The 21,840-nt window shown below is 27.8% G+C and overlaps 5 protein-coding genes across 6 annotated transcripts; 3 read left to right on the forward strand and 2 right to left on the reverse strand.

Moving 5' to 3' along the window:
- Positions 1–6,308: 6,308 nt before the first annotated feature.
- OCT59_022573 (uncharacterized protein) lies at positions 6,309–6,846 on the forward strand (the record flags this gene model as incomplete). Its single annotated transcript, XM_066144858.1, has 3 exons — positions 6,309–6,557; positions 6,647–6,666; positions 6,756–6,846. 3 exons carry the CDS (start codon positions 6,309–6,311, stop codon positions 6,844–6,846), a joined length of 360 nt encoding a protein of 119 aa, XP_066006281.1.
- A 2,109-nt stretch (positions 6,847–8,955) lies between these two features.
- OCT59_022574 (uncharacterized protein) lies at positions 8,956–9,899 on the forward strand. The gene is made up of 3 exons (XM_066144860.1): positions 8,956–9,328; positions 9,416–9,435; positions 9,526–9,899. Exons 1-3 carry the CDS (start codon positions 9,056–9,058, stop codon positions 9,650–9,652), a joined length of 420 nt encoding a protein of 139 aa, XP_066006282.1. The 5' UTR covers positions 8,956–9,055; the 3' UTR covers positions 9,653–9,899.
- Positions 9,835–11,984, reverse strand: OCT59_022575 (uncharacterized protein). The gene is made up of 4 exons (XM_025309204.2): positions 11,841–11,984; positions 11,565–11,643; positions 11,379–11,484; positions 9,835–11,303 (listed from the first exon to the last, which is right to left on the reverse strand). Exons 1-4 carry the CDS (start codon positions 11,937–11,939, stop codon positions 10,178–10,180), a joined length of 1,410 nt encoding a protein of 469 aa, XP_025181240.2. The 5' UTR covers positions 11,940–11,984; the 3' UTR covers positions 9,835–10,177.
- A 112-nt stretch (positions 11,985–12,096) lies between these two features.
- OCT59_022576 (uncharacterized protein) lies at positions 12,097–14,255 on the forward strand. Its single transcript, XM_025316131.2, has 5 exons — positions 12,097–13,177; positions 13,412–13,484; positions 13,555–13,607; positions 13,712–13,853; positions 13,968–14,255. The coding sequence occupies exons 1-4, from the start codon at positions 12,133–12,135 to the stop codon at positions 13,813–13,815; spliced, it is 1,275 nt and encodes a 424-aa protein (XP_025181238.2). The 5' UTR covers positions 12,097–12,132; the 3' UTR covers positions 13,816–13,853; positions 13,968–14,255.
- On the reverse strand, positions 13,641–15,835 carry OCT59_022577 (uncharacterized protein). Of its 2 annotated transcripts, XM_066144862.1 has the most exons (6): positions 15,402–15,834; positions 15,021–15,103; positions 14,239–14,548; positions 14,071–14,128; positions 13,930–13,988; positions 13,641–13,809 (listed from the first exon to the last, which is right to left on the reverse strand). In XM_066144862.1, exons 1-5 carry the CDS (start codon positions 15,678–15,680, stop codon positions 13,963–13,965), a joined length of 756 nt encoding a protein of 251 aa, XP_066006284.1. In that variant the 5' UTR covers positions 15,681–15,834; the 3' UTR covers positions 13,641–13,809; positions 13,930–13,962. The 2 variants fall into 2 exon arrangements, with proteins under 2 accessions (XP_066006284.1, XP_066006283.1); XM_066144861.1 differs by having other exon boundaries at positions 13,641–14,128; positions 15,402–15,835.
- Positions 15,836–21,840: the final 6,005 nt, after the last annotated feature.

The raw sequence follows: 21,840 nt of genomic DNA on the forward strand, positions 1-21,840 counted from the left end.
GAGTCAATGGGCGTAGAGACAGCATACCTTGAATTATTAGGCAATAAATTGCGGAAAAATTAGTACCAATAAAGAAAAATCTGAAACTTGTAAATGATCTAGAATGCTGCGAGCGGTATCTCATATCTTGAAAAAAATCTTGTTTCACGTGCAGGATGAGATAGAAAGATTAAAGGCAAAATGCTAGTCAGCCCACCTTGTATGAGTTAGAAAATGTTGCTAAGGGAAGAAGCATTGGTTGCTAAGGATAATCGGATCATTCATTTAGAAGACATGGATGTCAAAAATCGCATTCTAGAACGATATGATGGTATTACACCGCAAACTATAGCTAATAGCTTAACAGAGGATCAGTTCTAGTAGTTGCGCAATTATAGATAATTTATTTAATGCAGCAACCCAAGATTAAAAAAATGAAATTATTCGGCATGCCAATATATTGCAAACCATTGGCCAAGATCAAAGATGATGCACATTGACATGAGCAAACCCTTAGGAAAGAGCTAAATACTTCACTTGCGGATGTACTGAGAGCAAGACGAATGTTAGAAGATGCATAAATGATGAAAGTGACGAAAGAAATGCTCGCAAATATTGGCATGATACTACTCAACAAAATCAGGGACGAATTAATGGTTTATTAATACAAAATTTGCATTTCAATTAATTAATCAAAGAAAAAATCATCAAATTACAGAATATAGAAGAAATAATCGCAGATGGACAGTGAGATATAATAATGATACAGAAAGATGGAGAAGAATGAGTAATGGTTGTATTCGTCAGGCGCAACACTTGAAGGGACAATTCCGAGCTTCACAAATCCATATTAATAATTTACAACAAATTTTTGTCTTACAAAATCCAAATATGGCTACAATACAAGATATCACAATAACATTAGCCCCACATCTTGCTGCTATGTAGGGACAGAATCGCCTGATGAATATTATAACAAGCTTAGAGATATAAATGAATTGGCACGACCATTGGCAGCTGCGGAAATTTCCATCCGGTTCCTGCGAATAGTCCATTTAATGGAAATGCTATTCTGGTTATCCGGATGATCACCCAAGAAAATCAAACAGAATTTGGAAAATGAGTATCAAAGATATATCGTGATAGAAAGGGACTTCGCACGAAGATTTCTAGAACAATGAATTATCCAAATTTTCAGAGTTACCAGGTGTAGTGCTAATTATCTCAGGGCTCCCTCCTGATAGTAGTTTTGGATGTCTCATGAGTCTCATCCCCATCAATTTTGATAAATATAACAAATTTTCGTGCACCGTATGCCAAATTACTAATATTATATTTGCTACACAATAACACGGAAAATTACATATATACGACCGAATGAGATGACCCAGTATTCTCTGATTAACTTTTCTGATAAAATGGATAAAAGGATAGTCTGATAAATTTGAGCAGGACAGAAAACTTGCGTTTGCAGATTGGATTGCTGACGGTTGCCCATTCGAAGAGGACGAAGAAGTTTAGGTAATTGGAAATAAATTCATTATACTATCCATCCACTCTATTTTTTATAGTATATGTGTATCAATCATTTTCTCATCTTCAGATAATCCATAAAGAATTCACCTGGCAATTTTAGAACTTGAATACTGATGTTTTATTATATATTGTATTGTAAAGTTTTATTATGATTATTTTCACCGTTCAATTCCATACTTCCTAATTTTATAATAAGAATGACATTCCATCTGACCATCTTGGTTTTATCAATTGAGTTTGAAGTATTTAATTTGTATAATTCACGAGAATAATGATTTAATAATGGGTGGTAATTACTTAGTACGTGTTGCGATTAGAGAAAGGTCAGGGAAGAGCAATATTGGTCCTATGCAGTTCATAATAAATCACAATAGTCACAAAATTTTGTGATAAATAATTTTGCAAATTTTGATTCTTTTATAAAATATCCACACAATTTCCATATGATTTCCATATAATTCTGGGCTGCGGCATTTACTATTTAGTAACGGGAGAAGTTACTGTAAAATTTATAGTTTATTCTGATAAAGTTATATGAAATCATCGCATAATATCACAAAATTTTATGAAAGTGTTACAAAAATCTCAAAATTCACGGAAAATAAGTTCATTTACATAAAAAATCATTCGCCTGATGGACCAGAGATAAGTTGGACGAACGTGATATTATGTATGATAAAAAAAATTTACATAGTAAACAAAAACATCAATGTGAAAACTTTATTATAAATTGATAATCCTTCAAATATCAATCATATCTCTCTTTCCTTTTATTTTTCGTATTAGTTTTGTGGTATATTGGAAAGTTTACTAACTCTTAATCACACAGGTTATTTTTACATGATGAATAATAGCTCACTCAATGATTCACAAGTATGATATTGTGATATTGTAGTTCATGAAAAAGGAGATCTGCAGCTATAATCACGGTCATTAACGATGCGATTTTTGTAAGGTGGTTAATGTCTTTGAAAACATTGGATATACTGTATTGCGTTTGTAAAAAAGTTGATGGTACATTTACCATAGCGTTCTATAGTTTCTATAGCATTGAGTTTTTGTATAGTAAAAGTTATGTAAATAAATTCTCATATTATGCAAGTATTGAATCTGGAAGAAAGTTAATACTGTTAAAAATATCCCGTGAAAGAGAAATTGTATCACATACAATGCAATTATATTGCAGAAATAAAGTAATATATTATTTTCGTTAATGGATTCAAAAAAAATTCTCTGATAGTTTCTACTTCAAAAGGATCTTTGAATCTGAAAGGTTCATCATGTAAGAAAATTCCTCAGTTCGTGCATCAAACAATCATTGAAGGTTATGCAATTTTTGGTTCAGTTTTAAGATTTTAGTTTTCTGCCAATTCCTTGAATTTGCTCTAGTGTATCAACCTTTCCAAAGAGTCCTTCTAAATATAGGCTTAATTCATCTTGTATAATTGTTACTCTCTGAAGACTCAAACTAATTATTGACGTTATTAATTCAGCTGGATTGGCCAATTATGGCGAGAGGCAGTACGTAGTGCAATAAGAATATCATAATTGCCACGAAGAAATAGACAAAGAAGATATTTGGATTAAACCAGATGGTTGTTTGACTGTTGGGTCACAATACAAAGAATAGAAGGTACATTAGGGTATAATAGGTTTTTGAGTTGCATTATAAAATTCTAATCACACTGCTAGGTTGAAAAACAGGAAAGAGTCTCTTTAACCTATCACCTATCATCAACTACTGGAGCATACACAATAATCAATTACCTCATTGAAATATGCTTCCATAGTTCCATTTCAACTCAGAATATACCTTTGAAGCATTATTGATTCGCAAATTAAAAATTGTAGACCGTAAGCATGATACTTAATCGATCTTCAATTTTTTTGCAAATAACATTTGAGCATCACCTGTTAAATTATAAGGTGCTGGAGTGACTTTTTTGGCAAGAGAATACTTTTAAAAATGACAGGAATAAACCGTCAAATAATTTTTTTTTAATTATATCTTGTTTAAAGCATTTTTTTCGTAAAACATTTTGGGAAATTTTCTTAATTGTTGATTTTACATTGCGCATAATTAATTAAACAATTCATTAGACTCAATAAGGACTTGATGCATATTGATGTTCTTCCCGATAATACATTCACCTATATGCCCTACTAGATATTAAGAAAAATTTTCTAAATAATATTCTGTTATTACCCTTTTCTTAAAATTTCATCATTATTCACTAACAATTTCGTCTAGTGTATTTCCATTTCACACTCCAATTTAAAAGAACTAATATAGTATATCTTTTAAATGATTTCAATCCTCCAAATCATAAACTCACCCAAAAACCAAAGATCATCCAAAGATCTTTTCATTTACCTTAAATATCAGATATGTCACAATCAATTATTACTGTCCAAACTTTATATTCATCTCTAAGTCCTTTAAATCCTCCTACTTTTCTAAAACAAATACACGTTAAAAGGGAGAAATGGAACAATGGAGAGGTTGCTAAAAAGGAGTTTATGGGTCTACTTAGCCCTAAATTACTAACATGCATTCTGACTTTGATCGATGTCCTAACAGTACCAAGAAAATTACCCAATAAATTATTACAGGGGACTTTAAGTTGCAAGCTTGTAATGTTCCGATATTTCTGCATTGGATCAGATGGAACATGTTCATATCAATTTTGAGTCCCTCCAAATAGTGTGTATACTTGCAAATGATCCAAATCCCATGCTGCTAGATCACTACTATGATAGATATTTTGCGTATATGTCTATAGGCTCAAATTAACATATTTGTTAATTTAAATACTAGTAAAATAAAATCCGATTTATGGTGTCCAATTATGATTGTGATAATTGCCAAGATTTTCTCGTCCAAATGGATTATTTATATGGCCATTATGACAAAAATTGTTATAATACTTTCCGTATTGATACAAAATTTAATTCTTTGAAGATATAACGCACGAGCAGCAAGTGTGCTTCGATATACCAAAGGAGTGATAACAAGTCGGTCCACAAATTTTTGATACGGGTTGCTCTCGACTTTTACTTCAACCCTCTTTTTGTTTTAATGATGATATATTGTTATTGTGAAAAAATCTTGCTTAATATCTTTTCTTTTTGCTGTTAGAAAGTTGTAATTGCTGTCTTGACTACCTATTTCAGTTTCATCATTTTGTACAATGAAATTTTTTAGAAAGACGAGAAAACTTTTGGGCAGTATGTACTTCAATTCTAGCTCTGAAATAAGAGATATATCATTATATAATCTTCTTGATATAATTCCACTCGACATCTCCTTTTCTCAACATAGACTTTAATTTTTTGACCTTCGTAAACGCTGGCAAAACAAAATACCATACTAAAGACTAGGTGATGTATCGAAAAATGAAGGATAATTAAATAAGTCGAAAATTTTATGAAATAACGCGTTTTAAGCCACGTATAAAATATTTTTCCAAATTTTCCGCCATATTTAAGGTCATTTATGTAGCTAGCTAACTGTTGTTCCTGAAGTATGTCTCAACCACAGAAGCTAGTGCCCATAAAATGCTCACCACCCCTTAACAGTCTTTGCAAAGAAGTTGAATACCATTGTGTAGAAATTACATGAACATCGTGTTACATTATAACTCCAGTTTAGGAATCCAGTCAGGTGCTTTGCAAAATAGACGTGTCAACTGATGTGTTTAGTCAAGGAATTAGAAAAATCTCTTTTTTTAAATATATTGCTATCCTATTTGACCTGATCTAATTTAATCTATCATAATTTTATTTATTTAATAATCCTCTAATAAATTGAGACCGATTATAATTTTAATTTAAAAAAAAAGTTCATTTGACAACAAAATTAAATCCTTTCAGCATTTCATATCATGTCGCGGGAATTGTATAACAAATTAATATTTTTTTCATTTGGCGAAATGGACGATTCGGTGAAATGGATTCGACAAAATGCACTTTCGGCGAAACGTCCCTTCGGTGAAATATCCCTTCGGTGAAATGGCTTCGGCGAAATGTACCGTAACCCATATTTAGAAATAAATGACCAAGACAAAGAAATAGCAGGATTTTTAAACACAAATGAAGTTTTTGGAGGCTTTATTAGAGGAATTATATTGGTTTGTTTGGGAATACAAAAAAACCAGATAATCGAAGAAAGGGACAAAAAGAAAGCGTTATTGGAATTAAAATATACAGAACAAGAACAAATAATATGACAAGAAGCTATCACACAGTAACAAAACGAATTGGTAAGATACAAGACTGAAATGGAGTTTAAAGATAAAGAGTACTATAGCAAAATAAACCCAAAAAAATACTCGGAAAAAAAATATTGTGAATATATATGCGATTCACATGCCACACAGCCCATATTTAGGTTTTATTTTAGCATAGATATTTTGTATATTCTGAAATCAATAGGGTTTGGTCAAAAAAAAAACATAATATTTGGGATGGAAAATTAACGTAAATGGTTATTAGTTACCCGTTTGAGGTTTGGATAACGCTGATCTAATTAATTAGTCCGAAGCAAAAATGCGTTGTTCCGTGACAATAAAACTTGTGTAACATCTAAACGGCACCTCAGTTATAGATTGAAACATTTCGCGTCAATAATTCGTCAGGTTTCTTTTAATTTCAAAAAGTTGGTTTTTTAAATTAAAATTTTTTTTTTCCCTTAAGGCCTAATCTTTCCAAATTGTTAGCCAGTTATAATTTGAGTATAATTAGCAAGATTTAATCCAACCCAACAACACAGTTAAATTTCTACAAAAAAAAATATGTGTTGTAATGACCCGCCACCATATAATGCCGCGACATGTGCACGGACTGGTTGTCAGAATCCCTGTCTTTACGATAACAGAGCAACTTACCTTTTCTGTAGCGTTGCTTGTGCTACGCTTTATCAAAGGGACATGGCGCTAACAAGGTGCAGAAATCCCGCTTGCCTAAGACAATTCTGCAATGACTTGGCTAATACGTGTCCCTATTGCGCTAATCCTGTATCTATTCCGGTACCGGAAGATTCTGTAAGTTAAATGATACATTTACTTATTTCGCAATTTTGGCTTACCTTAACAAATTATTAATACGCTATAAATATTTACCCTGTTTTTAGCCTTTGTTGCCACCTCAATCGTAAGTATTTTTTAAATGAAAAGTATTAAAATCTTTTTATTTGAAATCAGTTTTTTTTTTGATAATTACTTTTCTTTTATTATTATTAGTAATAATGAAAGTAGTCCCCGTAAATGTATTTTAATACTATTAATTATTTTATTGTTCATATGTTATTCCACCTATAAATTCTATTTTTAATGACGAAGTTATCATTAATTTTTCTTTTAATCATATTTGAAAAATATAATCACAAGATTGTATTTAGAACTAGATATAATTAATTAATTCATTTAATTCCTTTTGCCAAACTTCTGACTTAATAACTAGATTTGAAAAAAAGGTCACGTCTATAATAAATTTACATAGTAATATAATTATATATAATCTTCAATTCCACTAAATGTTGCGGGCTTCTTCTCTGTAACCAGTGACAAAAACGCGTTTAAAAATTATATTTGGTAAATTATGTTGTACAGTACAATTTGGTATAATATAATATATTTTATTATATAATAAAAGTGAATGATGATTTGTCAGTTAATCATATCCCAAACACATTTATAATATCAGGTGCATTTTTAAAAGTGCGTCTAGGATAACTCCAATGAAACGGACCAGAAAAGTCATCATTAATTATCACAGGTTGAGACAAGTAAGATGACGCGTCAAAATTGTGTAGCCTTTCGGCAAAGCTGCAGAGTCATTGGGCGATTAATTAAATGTGCATTGCGAACAAGTCCGCCGAGAATCTTTATACCCGATAATTTTTCGGCTGGATTCCAATTAGAGACGGGTTGATGTTGTCGTGCTAACTTATTATCTTATTTGGAGGGTCGCGTGATTGTTAAACCAACAGGTTGTATCTTTAATCCAGAACTATTCGTTTAATTCCACACCAAATATTATCTCTTCTATGAAGCTAATTCCTTTAAAGATAATCCATGTCTTCTCCACTTTTACTACCCAATTTTTTAAGCTACTTCTAATGTTTTTGTTCAGCTAAGGCTAGTGAAACATTATGTGATATTCCTTCACAGACGCGCGTCTTCATTACTAATGAATCCATCGTATACTATATATGTAACGTAATCATACCGTGCAACATTGCTCCAATTAAATCAACAAAATCACTTTCATCATAATCTTATGCACTGCGATTTACATTAACACCTAAAGGATGATAAAAAAAAGAAACTGAGTTCAATAAAATATTAAAAAATTTTAAATTTTAAACACACTAACCAAGCAAACCTCTATCGGTCCTTTTTTGAGATAATTCCACTTATAACCTTTTCCCAACATAAACTTTTACATTTATATTTTTTCGTAAATGTATCATATTAAATAACCAAGTACTGTGACAAAAAATGAAGGATACTTAAATAAATCAGGAAAATTGATGAAATAACGCGTTAAAATTTGAAAAATTTCAAGTCGCGCATCACCAAGTTTTTTTGCAAGGAAGTTGAAGTTCGACCGTTTTTATATGAATAACAATTGTGTTACATTGTAACTCCAGTTTAGGAATCCAGTCAGGTGCTTCGCAAAAATGGTGTTTAGCCGTGTTAGCCGTGTCAACTGATTGTAATGTATGAACATCGGATATACAAAAATAATCAATGAGAGTCAAAAAAGGTGGGGGGGTTAAACAAACTTCTTTTAATGGTCCTAGAATTAGGTAAAATTTAGTAACTTATTTGATCTCTAATCTAATCTAAATCAAAATATTCGTAATAATATTTACGAATATTTATTACACGTAAAAATAATATTTTATCTTTCATTATTAGTAATTAGCTTTCTTATCAAATTGTAAACTTTTAATTATACAAGTATTACCGGTTACAAAAAAGTTCATTTTAATTTAAAACAACAAAAATTAAATCAATAATATGTTGTATAACAAATTACCTAAAATATTTTTTTTTTATATTTTAGGTTTTATTTATTATATAGTTCGTTTTGAAATTGTTCTTTGAAGATGGATGAAATATTAACATAGTTAGTTAAATTTTTTTAGTTATTTATTCTTTGAAATTCTAAAATTTCATCATTCATGAAATTTTCCCTTTTTTAATCTTATAATATTAAAATTTAATATCATCAAATTAACAGTTTGAAATTTGGAACGTTTAGCCTATTTATTGTGCTAACTACTTTTTGCCTACCATTTGATTTAATCTAATCTAAATCTAAAATGTCGTAATTCTATTTATAAATAGAAGCAGTATGGAAGTATTACACGTCAATAATCCGTCAGGTTTCTTTTAGTTCCAAAAATTCGGTGTTCTTTTATTTTATTTGATTTTTTTTTCTCTTAAGGCTTAGACTACCAAATTGTTAGCCAACTATAAAATTAAAATATAATTATCATTAAATAAAAAAGACGAGTTTTAAATAAATAAAAATGAGTTATAATGATGCTTCTATTTACCCACCACCATATAATGCCGCGGCATGTGCACGACCTGGTTGTCAAAATCCCTGTTTTTATGATGACAGAGCAAATTACGTTTTCTGTAGTATTGCTTGTGCTACACTTTACCAAAGGGACATGGCATTAACAAGGTGCAGAAATCCCGCTTGCTTAAGACAATACTGTAATGACTTGGTTAATACGTGTCCTTATTGCACTACAAGTATATCAATTCCTGTATCAATTCCGGTACAGGAAGATTCTGTAAGTTAATTAATGATATAATTTATATTATTTCGCAATTTTAAGGCTTATCATAATAAATTATTAATATGGTACTTTTTTTTTTAGCCTTTATTGACACCTCACTCGTAAGTACTTTTTTTAAATTAAAAGTATTAAAATCTTATTTGAAAATTAGTAATCATTACTTACTTTTCTTTTTCTTTTATTATTATTAGTAACAATGAAGGTGATCCTTGTAAATGTTTTTTAATGATAATTATGTTATTGTTCATATATTTCATCTATAGATTCATTTTAGTTGATGAAGATAGTGACCAGAATATTATCGTTGATACCATTTAATTAAAAATAACAAGAAATACAAGATTTTATTTTCACAACTTTTTTTTAAAAAATATATTTACAATATTATAGTTTAGATCTAGATATAATTAATTCATTTAATTCCTTTTCACTAAATTTCAGACTTAATAACTAGATTTGACTATTAACCGATATAGATCACGAACAATTCGTATTATTATTGCTGTTTATTTTATGTGATTAAATAATAATAAAAAAAAAGGTCACGTCTACGACCAGTTCGGGGAAAATTTTCATAGTAATATATTTAATATATATGTAATCTGGAATAATACATTCTTATAATATAAGACTAATAACTTACCATGAAAGTTAATAAAAAAAAAATGTTAAAAAATATAAATAAACTAAACCTTCAATTTCAGTACGAATCCAGTTATGGGATACAGACCTATTTTCATTATATGTAACTAGTGACAAAAAACGCGTTTCCTATTATACTATTTATACTATATAGCATATAGTACCCTATAACATAATATACTAATAAAAGTAAGTGATGCATCAATTTTTCAAATAATCACATCCCAAACATATTATAATATCAGGAGTATTTCTAAAAGTGCATTTAGGACAATCCCAATGAAATGGGTCAGAAATTAAATCGTCAACATCAGGTTCAGGCAAGTAAGATGACGTGTCATTATCGGGTGGTCTTTCAGTAAGACAGACATCACATTGCGAAGCCATTGGACGATTTATAAATGTGCATTGTGAACAAGTCCACTGAGAGCCTTTCATACCTGGTAATTTTTCGGTTGGTATTCCGATTGGAGATGATTTTGATGTTGTTGCTTTAACATTTGGTCGCGTGGTTGTTGAACCAACAGTTGGTTTCTTTATCACGGGTTCAGGCAAGTAAGATGACGTGCCATTATCGAGTGGTCTTTCAGTAAGACAGACATCACATTGCGAAGCCATTGGACGATTTATAAATGTGCATTGTGAACAAGTCCACTGAGAGCCTTTCATACCTGGTAATTTTTCGGTTGGTATTCCGATTGGGGATGATTTTGATGTTGTTTCTTTAACATTTGGTCGCGTGGTTGTTGAACCAACAGTTGGTTTCTTTATCACGGGTTCAGGCAAGTAAGATGACGTGCCATTATCGAGTGGTCTTTCAGCAAGACAGACATCACATTGCGAAGCCATTGGACGATTTATAAATGTGCATTGTGAACAAGTCCACTGAGAGCCTATTGGAGATGATTTTGATGTTGTTGCTTTAACATCTGGTCGCGTTGTTGTTGAACCAACAGTTGGTTTCTTTATCCCAGAACGATTTTGTTCACTTCCACACCAAAAATTATCTCTTGTTCTTCTTTCAGCTGCCATAGCAGCTAATTCCCTTGTAGGTAATCCATATCCTCCACTACTACCACCCAATCTTCTTCCACCATTTGTCATTATTCGTTCAGTCTTTCGTCTTTTTTCAGCTGCTTCTAATGCTTTTTGTCTAGCCAAGGCTGGTGAAACATTATGTGATATTCCTTCACCAACACGTTTTCCATCGCTAAAGAACCCTCCACCAGTAAATCCTTGAGTTAATAAAACGTCATATTCATCATTTAATTCATCAAGAAGGTTATAAAATGATGAATCATGTGGACCGAATTTAATATGTGTTAATCTAAAAAAAAAAGGTGAATTTTTTTAATAAAATGGGACAAATAACGTAAACACTATTTGTACTATAAATATGTACTCGTGCAACATTGTTTCGATTAAATGATCAAAATCATAAAATCGGCTTTGGTTATAATGCGGACGTAATCTTATACATATTTTTTGACCATGATTTACGTTAATACCTAAAGTACGAGTAAAAGAAAAGAAACGAGTTTTAATGAAAATTATAATAATAAGAAATTTTCAAAAAAAAAATACTAACCGAGTAAATTTGCTTGATCGGGTAAAAATTCTTCCAAAGAACCTACGCGCCAATTTCGATTGTTCATTATAGGTATTACCTAATAAGGTAAAATAGCAAAAATAACTTCATATTCATAAGTCGAATTAAAGAAAAAAAAAACGCCAATTAAGAAGAAATAATTGTAGACTTTGTTTTTTTCTTCTTTTTTTTTTAATAAAAACCAATTTTTTTTTTTTAAATAATAATAAAAACCAATTTTTTTTTTTAAAAAAAATAAATTTTATTGCAAGTTACATGAGAAGCTAGTTTTTTCAATAAATTTAAGGCTTCTTCATGGTTTGAAAATTGAGTAAGTGAACGAAAATTTCTAATTCGATCTTCTCCTATACTCATATTTTTGAGAGGATAAGTATTTCGGAGTGAAAACAAAGAAATAAAGTACGATTACATAAACTGAAAACAATGGTTTTTATATGTACCGATCTAACATGTGATCGGTGACTCGAAAATCATAATATAAATATCAGATCATTCCAAACTTTCATTATCATTCTTCTTTTTTTTTTCCCTCTTATCTATTATATTAATGTCTTTTGATATATTTTGGGATAAACTTGATAAACAAGTAGCACAAAAAGTTCAAGATATAATAAACGAACAATTTCGAACTTCAAATAATAAACCTTCTTTTATAGGTGATATAGAAATATCAGAATTTGATTTTGGTACGGTACCGCCGTCAATTGAAATTATTGATGTTACAGATCCTTTTCCAGAATTTTATTTGCCTGATAATACAGTTGTAGATGTTGATGCTAAATCTGACTTGTCAGAATCAGGTGGAAATGTGAATGGAGTTGGAAGTGGTGTAAGAAATGGAAATGGTGGTATAGGAGGTGGAATTGGAGTTGAAAGAGTAAGAACGAGAGAAAGTGTAGTTAATAGTGAACAACGAACGTTTCACCATAATAATTCATCGTCATCTTTTACTCGATCAAATCCGCTTAACAATAATAATAACAATAATAATAGGTCATCCCCATTTACACCACCGATAACACCTATTAATAGGTCATCATCATTTACAACTACACCAATAACACCTATTAATAGATCATCACCGTTTACAACTGCACCTATAACGCCTGTTAATAGGTCATCACCGTTTACAACTACACCTATACCGCCTATTAATAGGTCATCATCATTTACAACTACACCTATACCGCCTATTAATAGGTCATCATCATTTACAACTACACCTATAACACCTATTACGCCCATCATTTCACCATCAATTGTTACAGATTCATCAGTAGATTATTTAAATTATCAAAGGCAACAACAAAGATTACGAGAACAAGCAAGAAATGATGAGATTCCATTACATTTAAGAGAAGATTATAAAGATTACAATATTCAAATAGATGATCAAACACAATATGAACCTTCAAATTCGGAAGGAGAAGAAGTACCATTAAAACAAGATACTGATGCACAAATTCATATAGAAGTATCATATAAAGGAAATATGAAAATGGTTATTTGTACAGAATTATATATGAATTATCCTAGTTTAATGTTTATGAGTTTACCCGTTAGGTTGACTATAACTGGATTTGAATTTTCTGGTGATTATTATTTTTTAAATTGTTTGTAATTTTGTAATTTTTTTAAAGGAAGAATGATGATGGACATTGGTTTTTTCATTTTCCTTGTGAATTATAATTGGGATCTTTGGAATTATCCATTGAAATTATCTCTGTGAATTATCCATTGAAATTATTTCTGTGAAATTAACCTTGGAAATTATTTATTCTTGGAAATTATTCTTGGAAATCATTGAAATTATTGATAATTATTAGCTACAGCAGTTGTCGCGTATCTACGAAATCGAGTTAATTTTTGTTTTTTGGAACCAAAGAATCCCGAAGAAAGGTATCTATAAAGTGTGTATGTGTTTTTAAATTTAAAATGTATTAAAAAAAAAAAAAATATTTTTTAAAAGTCATTTAAAAGAAGTTTATATCGAATCTGAAATAGGGGATAAAGAAAAACAAGGTTTATACAATAATAATGATCAATGAATTGTTTAGTTAACACATATATTATATATATTATATTAACTATATTAACTTTTTTTTTTATTAATACTTTTCTTTTAGTTTTGAAGAATGTTGGAAAATTAGAAAAATTTATTATTGATCAATTAAGAAAAATAATTGATGAAGATTTTGTATTTCCAAGTTATCATTCCATTGAACTATGATGATGATGTAAATTATGTATTATCAAAAAATTATTAAAGTAAGTTATTGTATTATAATTAATAATTAAATTAAATTAAATTAAATTAGATTAAATAAATTAAATTGATTAATACTAATTACTTATTTTCCGATCTCTTTTTTTTCAATTAAGGATTTATCTTGTGCAATACACCTATTTACAAAAAAAAGAAAAAATAATTAATTAAATATGATATATATTTAAGATGTATTAAAAAATTTGAAAGATACATTACTATCCAATATAAATGCAGTTAATCCCCAAATTTCAAATCCATTTGGTGCTTCAAATATCTAAAAAATAAATAAATAAATAAATAAAAAATATAGAATATTTTCAAACTTTTTCTTTTAAACAAAATATCTTCCATTCCCTTTTTTTAAATAATAAAATAAATACGTACGGGATATTTAAGTTTTGAATTACTAAACCTTCCCCATTTACTTTTATCATGATTTAATAATTCCTTTAAAGTAACGCTAAATACACCATATACTTCATCATGATTAAAATTAATTTTATTGATATCAATTGGATATTTAATAAATCCAACAAACGGATATATTTTCATTGTTCTGTCTTTATTTGGCATTGTTGAATCTCGTCCCAGTATATCAATTTGAGAAGGGGGGATACCTATCTCTTCATAAGTTTCCCTTAATGCTGTTGATTCCAATGAAGGATCTGTTAAATCTCTTTTTCCTCCGGGAAAACTATATAACAGGATTTGAATAGATTAATAAGATTGGGAAGAATAATAAGATTGGGAAACAAGCATTTAAATTTGAATAGTGAGATTAAGATGGGGAAACAAGTATTTGAATTTGAATAATGAGATTAATAAGATTTGGAAGAATAATAAGATTGGGAAAAAGCATTTGAATTTGAATAGTGAGATTAAGATGGGGGAAACAAGTATTTGAATTTGAATAATGAGATTAATAAGATTGGGAAGAATAATAAGATTGGGAAAAAGCATTTGAATTTGAATAGTGAGATTAAGATGGGGAAACAAGTATTTGAATTTGAATAATGAGATTAATAAGATTGGGAAAAGCATTAATGACGACCATAAGAAGAGATCGGATGAATTAATAAAATGATTTTCGATTTGATTTAATTTTCGATTTGATTTAATTTTCGATTTGATTTGATTTTTAGAGTAATAAAATTTTTATACGATACCTTACTTCACCCGTATGAGTTTTTAAATGCATACTTCTTATCGTAAACAATACACTTGGTTTACCATTCACAACGCAAAGAGGCTACATAATTTATTAATAATTCACAAAAGATCAATATATAATTTACGAAAAGATCAATATATGATTTGCAAAAAGATCAATATATGATTTACATATATGAGATCAATATAATGAGATCAATATATGAGATCAATATATGATTTACGAAAAGATCAATATATGAGAATCAATATATGATTTACGAAAAGATCAATATATGAATCAATATATGAAATCAATATATGAAATCAATATATGAAATCAATATATAATTTAATATATAATTTACGAAAAGGTTAAAAGATCAATTGTATCTTACCATCAAAACGGCAGCTTCTCTAACTTTGTTTGTAGTATCATAATTAAATTTATAATTAAATTTATTACAAGAATTTAATCTATAACGTATAAGTTCAATTGTTTCAGATGAAAAATCCCTTACATCAATCATACTATTATTATTTTTATTATTATTTTTATTATATAAAGTTAAGGTTGTATTACTGGCATAAGAACGACATTGTAAATTTTTTATTAAAGTTGTAGATTTTGTTGAATTGTTTTTCAAGTAAAATGGATTGAAAGGTTTAATAAGCATTTTTAAAATTTATATTAGATCAATGAATGTGTTGAAGTGGGTATTATATAGATGTTGTAGCCCTGATCTTACGTATTTCTTTAGTAAGGGAATTATTTAGTTTGACTTTATGTAGTCTATAGTAATTGACAAGATTGAAATTTGAAAATTGAAACAAAAAAAAAAAAAAAACCTTACGACAAAAAGTATTCTATATATATATATAGCCAGTAATTCGCCAAGGGTTGCCACGTGGCTTTAATAGGAATAGCACATGCAATGTCAAATTGTTAAATTTTGTTAGATTAATATAATAATATTCAATCGCATCAATTAGAAACGATTTAAGTTAATGATCAACGGAGAGAACAAGTTTTTAATTATAATAACGTTTCAAAAAAAAAAAATCAAAATTTTTAATTTTTTAATTTTTTTAAACAAACAAGGAAAAAAATTTCTTTTCTGTTTTTTAATAGGAAAAACTTATGTACATAAAAGGTTTTTATTTTTCGTTATTTATAAAATAAAACAAATATAATATTATTATTAAAAAAACACTGTCGCGAAAAAAAAAAAAAATTACAAAAAAAAATAATATAAAGTAAATATATATATGTAATATAGTGTATAAAAAAAAAATGTGAAAAAAAACGAAATTTACAAGGTTAATGAAATAAAAATGAAAATATTCAATGATATTTTCTGGTTGTCCGGATTAATAAAAAAAAAAATAATAATAACAAAAAAGAAAAAATATGTATAATAAAAAAAAAGAAAATTCATTACAAAAATTCATTATATATATAAAAAATTTTAAAAATTTCATTCGCCTGCAAAAGATTTTTTTTTTTTTTTTCTTTCACGACAGAGTTTTTTTTTTTGGTATCGTTTTAGTTGATGACGTGAATATAAAAAGTTAAAAAAAGTCCGAAATGATTTTTTAAAATAAAGAAAAAAAAATATTTACTAAAGAAAAAATTGAAAAAATTGTCCAAAAAAAATGTCTAAAAATGTCAAAAAATGGGATTAAAATGGAAATATTTTTAAATATGGAATATTTTTTTTAAAATGGGAATATTTTTTAAATGGGAATATTTTTTTAAAATGGAATATTTTTTTTAAATATGGAAATATTTTTGATTTTTAAAATATTAAACGATTTAAAAGTTTTTAAATATCGATAGTTGTTGAAATTAGGCGAATTAAATTGCAGTATAGCCCATACGCGAATAAAGTAAAATAAAGGCCGGTTGGATAGATTGTGGTATAAAATAAAAAGTTATACCCACAGAAAAAAAAAAACGGGGAATATAAAAATAATAAAAAAGAAGCGATTCATTAATTTCCATCCTGAAAAAGCAATCCCACCATCTCGCAAGGATTATTAAAAATTTTAATTGTTTTTTGTTGTAACGCGTTGATGAAAAAAAATTTTTTTCGAAAATAAATGTTATTAACCCTTTAAGGGTACTCTATTATATAGAGTCGGTATAATAACCCCTACCAACCACAGTCGCAAAATATTGATGGATTGGTTTAAAAAGATGCCAGTAAATTTCGAATCAAATAAAAAAAATAATTATACGAAATCGAAACACGGTATAAATTAGGTATTCGAAATTAAATCGTCATTTTTGTCGAGAAAAAAAAATTCGAAATTCCTGACACAGAATGGTCCATCTCACATGCACGTTCATGAATCATCCAGTAAGACATTTAGATAAGACGTCTTAAGTTATATAATAATAAAAATGTGTCCGTCTCACAATATAAAGAGGTCTCAAAGTCTCGAGATTCGTGAATATTTGCACTCGGTGAACGACGGGTTTTTAGTGGTAGAGGTTACTTTATACCGAAAGAAAAAAAAAATAATCTAAATTAATCTTTTGATTGTGCTCTCACAAGTTATATCCGATTCGGTTGTTTTTGATATCGTGACGGAATTAATTCATGTTTCGGAGGACTTGTATACGTGGTTGAACACAGAATTAATATATATCGAACAGAAAATAATTCAACTAAAAAGAAATCTCCCATCCCCAAATTTGTTCAAACATTGTTGATTCTGAAAATAATCGGAGAAATTTCGTGGTGGTGGAGGAAGAGAATCTTTTTTTTTTAGAGAATTCACTTTTTTTCCGTTTCGTTTTTTTTTTCGAATTAATTTAATATATAGTTGCCTTAATTAATAATAATAAATAATTAATTTTAATACAAAAACATAAAAAAAAAATATTACAAATTATTACAAATTATTTATAAAAAATAATTAATTAATTTTACTTACAAAATTAGAAAGCAACTGTTTCGTTAATAATTATAGTGGGATATGCTAGACGGATGGATGGAATTATTTTTTTTTTTTTTTGGTTTTTGTTTTTTGACATTTTTGACGGGGAGGGGGAAGGGAAAATTAATATACTAATTGTTAGCTCCTTCAAAGACGAAAAATAATTTACTTTCAAAGTGCTAACTAGAACCCATTATATAGGGATAATATTTACACGGTTATTATTTTTTTTTTTATAATGGGCGAACAGCCGCCGAATTTTTATCGGATGAAAAAGGAGGGGGTTTATATAACTTTAGGAAAAAAAAACTTCAGGGTGACTTCTTTACCATCTAAGGAATGATCAAAGTGATAAACAAACACCCCCAAGAATAATCTTTTTTTTCATGATTGTGTTATGATGCAAATATGCAATTGGTTTATTTATGCCGGCGAATTCCTTTGCCCCAGGAACCGCCTGAACCGCCTGGAAACAATCAAGTTGAAAATCAATAAAAAAAAAAAAACGTTTAACAAACACACCAAATAACGTCATTGATGTTGGTGGTATACAATTGAGAAAGTTTTCATGTTTATGCTATTATTTATACTAAACTATTATAATTTAATTTATATAAGGGAAAAAAAAAAATTTTTTTTTTAACGCCTAAATTTACGCCTCTTCATTCTTTAATTCATAATATAATAATCCATTATTTTCCATTGAACCTTAATATTGAGAACCTTTTACAGCTCAAATTAAAAAAAAAAATAAAATAAAAAAAAAATAAAAAATAAAAAATAAAAATAATAATAATAAAAAAAAAAGCCTGTATTTAAAATTCGTCGGATAGAAAAATTAAAATCCAAATCAAGTAAAGATCATCTGCGCCACCTCGCGTTTACAAAAAATTATTTACGCGAAATATACAATACAATATACAATATACCAAATAAAATTTATACAATCACATTTTTTTCCCTCAAACACTGCCAACACTGCCACTGTATTTCTTTTCCCATGGGGATGGTATAAGCTTAGATTATCAATTGTTAGTTTCACAAAAAAAAAAATAAATAAATAAATAAAAAATAAATTTTTTTTATTTTAAGAATATTCCGTTAATACATTCATAATTCATCCCCTGAATAATAAATAATATCCATGAAACAAAAAAACCTGTTCCAAGGTATTTGAGAAGAAAAGAAGAGAAAAACTTGTTAGTACCTTATGATGAACTCGTGGAAAAACATTTATGTGAATTGAATGCAAAAAATATTTTTTTTTTTCCCCTCAATAATTTTTTTGGGGGAAGAAAGGGGATAAAAAAAAAGCTTATCAAACATTTAATTAAAATTTATTTGTATATAAGCGCGGGAAAAGGGGGAGGGACAATATTAATAGCATGGAATCTAGGGAACGGGAACCAAATGTTGTAGCATGTAAGTAATATGCAGGGACAAATATTAGAGTTAGGTTACTTCCATTATTTTTAATCTAGTACTTATTTCCATTATATCTTTTTATAGTAAGGGAAAAAAAAAATTTTTTTTTCTTCTTAAAATAATATTTCTTTTTTACAATGGACCCCATTACAGCTAATTGGATGCGTATAAAAATAATTAAATTTCAAAGATTGATTGTTTTTATTCTTTGGATTAATTAACATGTGAAGGCGTAAAAACAAGTCCTTTTATGGAGTCTTTATAAAATAATCTTTTTGTTTCAAATGTAAGTTTAAGAATGTATATTCTAGGTTTCTTTTTCAGGATTCTTTAAAGTAAAAAAACTTCTTTTATAAATCATAGAAGCTATTGCATAAGTATTTACAAATTATATAATCATGATGAATTAATTTGAGTTTTTACGTTCCACCTTTTCACTTATTAGCGAGCACAAAAGATATAAAATCATGTGCATTCGCACATTCTTTAAATTTTTTCTAGGAATCGAATCTTTTAATAATCACCTGATTTTTTATTATGCGGGGAAAACCGTTAAAAAATTGAATTATTTTTTTTTTATATATTGCACAGGAATTACAAGAATTGAACTTTATTCCTTAAACTCTAATTAAACTTTAGTCACCAAAACTTTAAGTAAACTCTAAAATGAAAACATCAAGATAAAAAGAAAAAATATATTTTGTAATTGATCAACTTTTTAATTAATTCCATTTATATTTTTACCATTGTACTTCTTTACCAAAATCAAAACTTTAAAGATGCAAGTAAAAGAAAAAAAAAACTGCAAGTTATTACATACATTGTGAAACAACTTTATGAATTAATGTAATGTAGTAAAATTAAGAAGGAAAAAAAAAAAATTTCTCTAGTTTTTAATTTACCAGGTTTAGAGAATTTTTATGTACATTAAATTTATTTACATTTTGTACTCATAGTAATTAAATGACTGTGCACCTTTTATGAAATATTGTGCCTTAATAGAATAATAACAGACACATGCAGGATTAAAAAAGAGTCTTATTTTTTTTATTTTTTTTTCATTTAATTGGATGAATAATCATTTTTATTTTTTATCGTATGCCTTTTTCTAGTTACTTTGTTTATGTTACTTAATCAAACTTTCCCTAATTTAGTAAGCAATGACTTAACCGTATTTAGGAATATTCGAAAAATTCGGGAATTTTTTTGTCACATATTTGAAAAAGAAAAAAAAAAAAAGAAAGAGATTATGGCTTAGTGAAATTTAGATCGTGGCTTTTTTTTTTTTTTTTGCTTAGATCGCGGCTTTTTTTGATTTGGTAAAAAGATAGTAGCAAATCAACTTTTTTTTCTTAAAATTCCCCGATCTAAAAAAAAAATTTTTTTTTTTTTTGCATGTTATACAGATAAGAAAACGTATTTTCAGTATAAGGAAGGTATTATGGTACTTTTTGATTGACACAATGAAAACCTTATATCGTATTAACATTTTAAAAAAAAAATAAAAAATTTTTAATTTTTTTCTCTCTCTTAAAATATAAATTATATTTATTATAACTATCTTTTTTTTTTTACTTAAAATATAATTTAAAAAGGGACTTTTGTTAAAATTTCCCTTAAAAAATGGCACGAAAGTTGGCGTTAAAAAGATTAAAGATTATTGTACATACAATATAGTACCTTTTTAGTTATTATCTTTTATACATTTTATACGTGTTTAAAATGAACACGACATTATTTATACCTAGTATCCTTAGTATTACGCTTAAGTATCCTTAGTATTACACTTAGTATACTAAATATTAAAATTTTATACACTTGGTTGGTATTAAAAAATTACATTCAAGTATTAAAAAATTATATGTAAAATACAACAATTGTTAATTTCTTAAAATTTATCTAGAATCTTTAGATGATGATATCCTTAAACTCTTAATTTTATAATTTTTAATTCCAATAATGAGTTTACTGCGCCATTCTCATTACCTGATGTCTATCGGAGAATCGCCGAATCTATATATTTTATATTACTTTGTATTAGAAATTTTTTTTTTTTTTTTTTAAAAAAAAAATCAATACATTCTATTACATATATTTTTATGTATTATTGAACTTGATTTACTTATTTATATTACTTATATTTATATTCGGTCATTTGCCACAAGATGAACTCCGTCAAACACAAAATATAATGGGTTAAAATTAAAAGTACGTTATTTTTAAAAGATGATTGTCGGATATTAAAATTATCAATTTTTCCGTTTTTACTTTATATAGTTTCTTTGATTATTTTTTAAAAAAAAATCTAACATTTTAATTGGTTGATCTAAGAAATACAGAAATTAGAAGTAATTGTGCAAAAAGTAGAGTGATGTATTGTAAGTTTTGATATTCTTAAAATTAGTATGATTCAAATTTATTTCTTTTTTATGTTATGACTTTTTGATCATGAATCAAAGAAGTGTT

This window comes from Rhizophagus irregularis, chromosome 31, assembly GCF_026210795.1.
Source record: "Rhizophagus irregularis chromosome 31, complete sequence".
NCBI lineage: Eukaryota > Fungi > Glomeromycota > Glomeromycetes > Glomerales > Glomeraceae > Rhizophagus > Rhizophagus irregularis.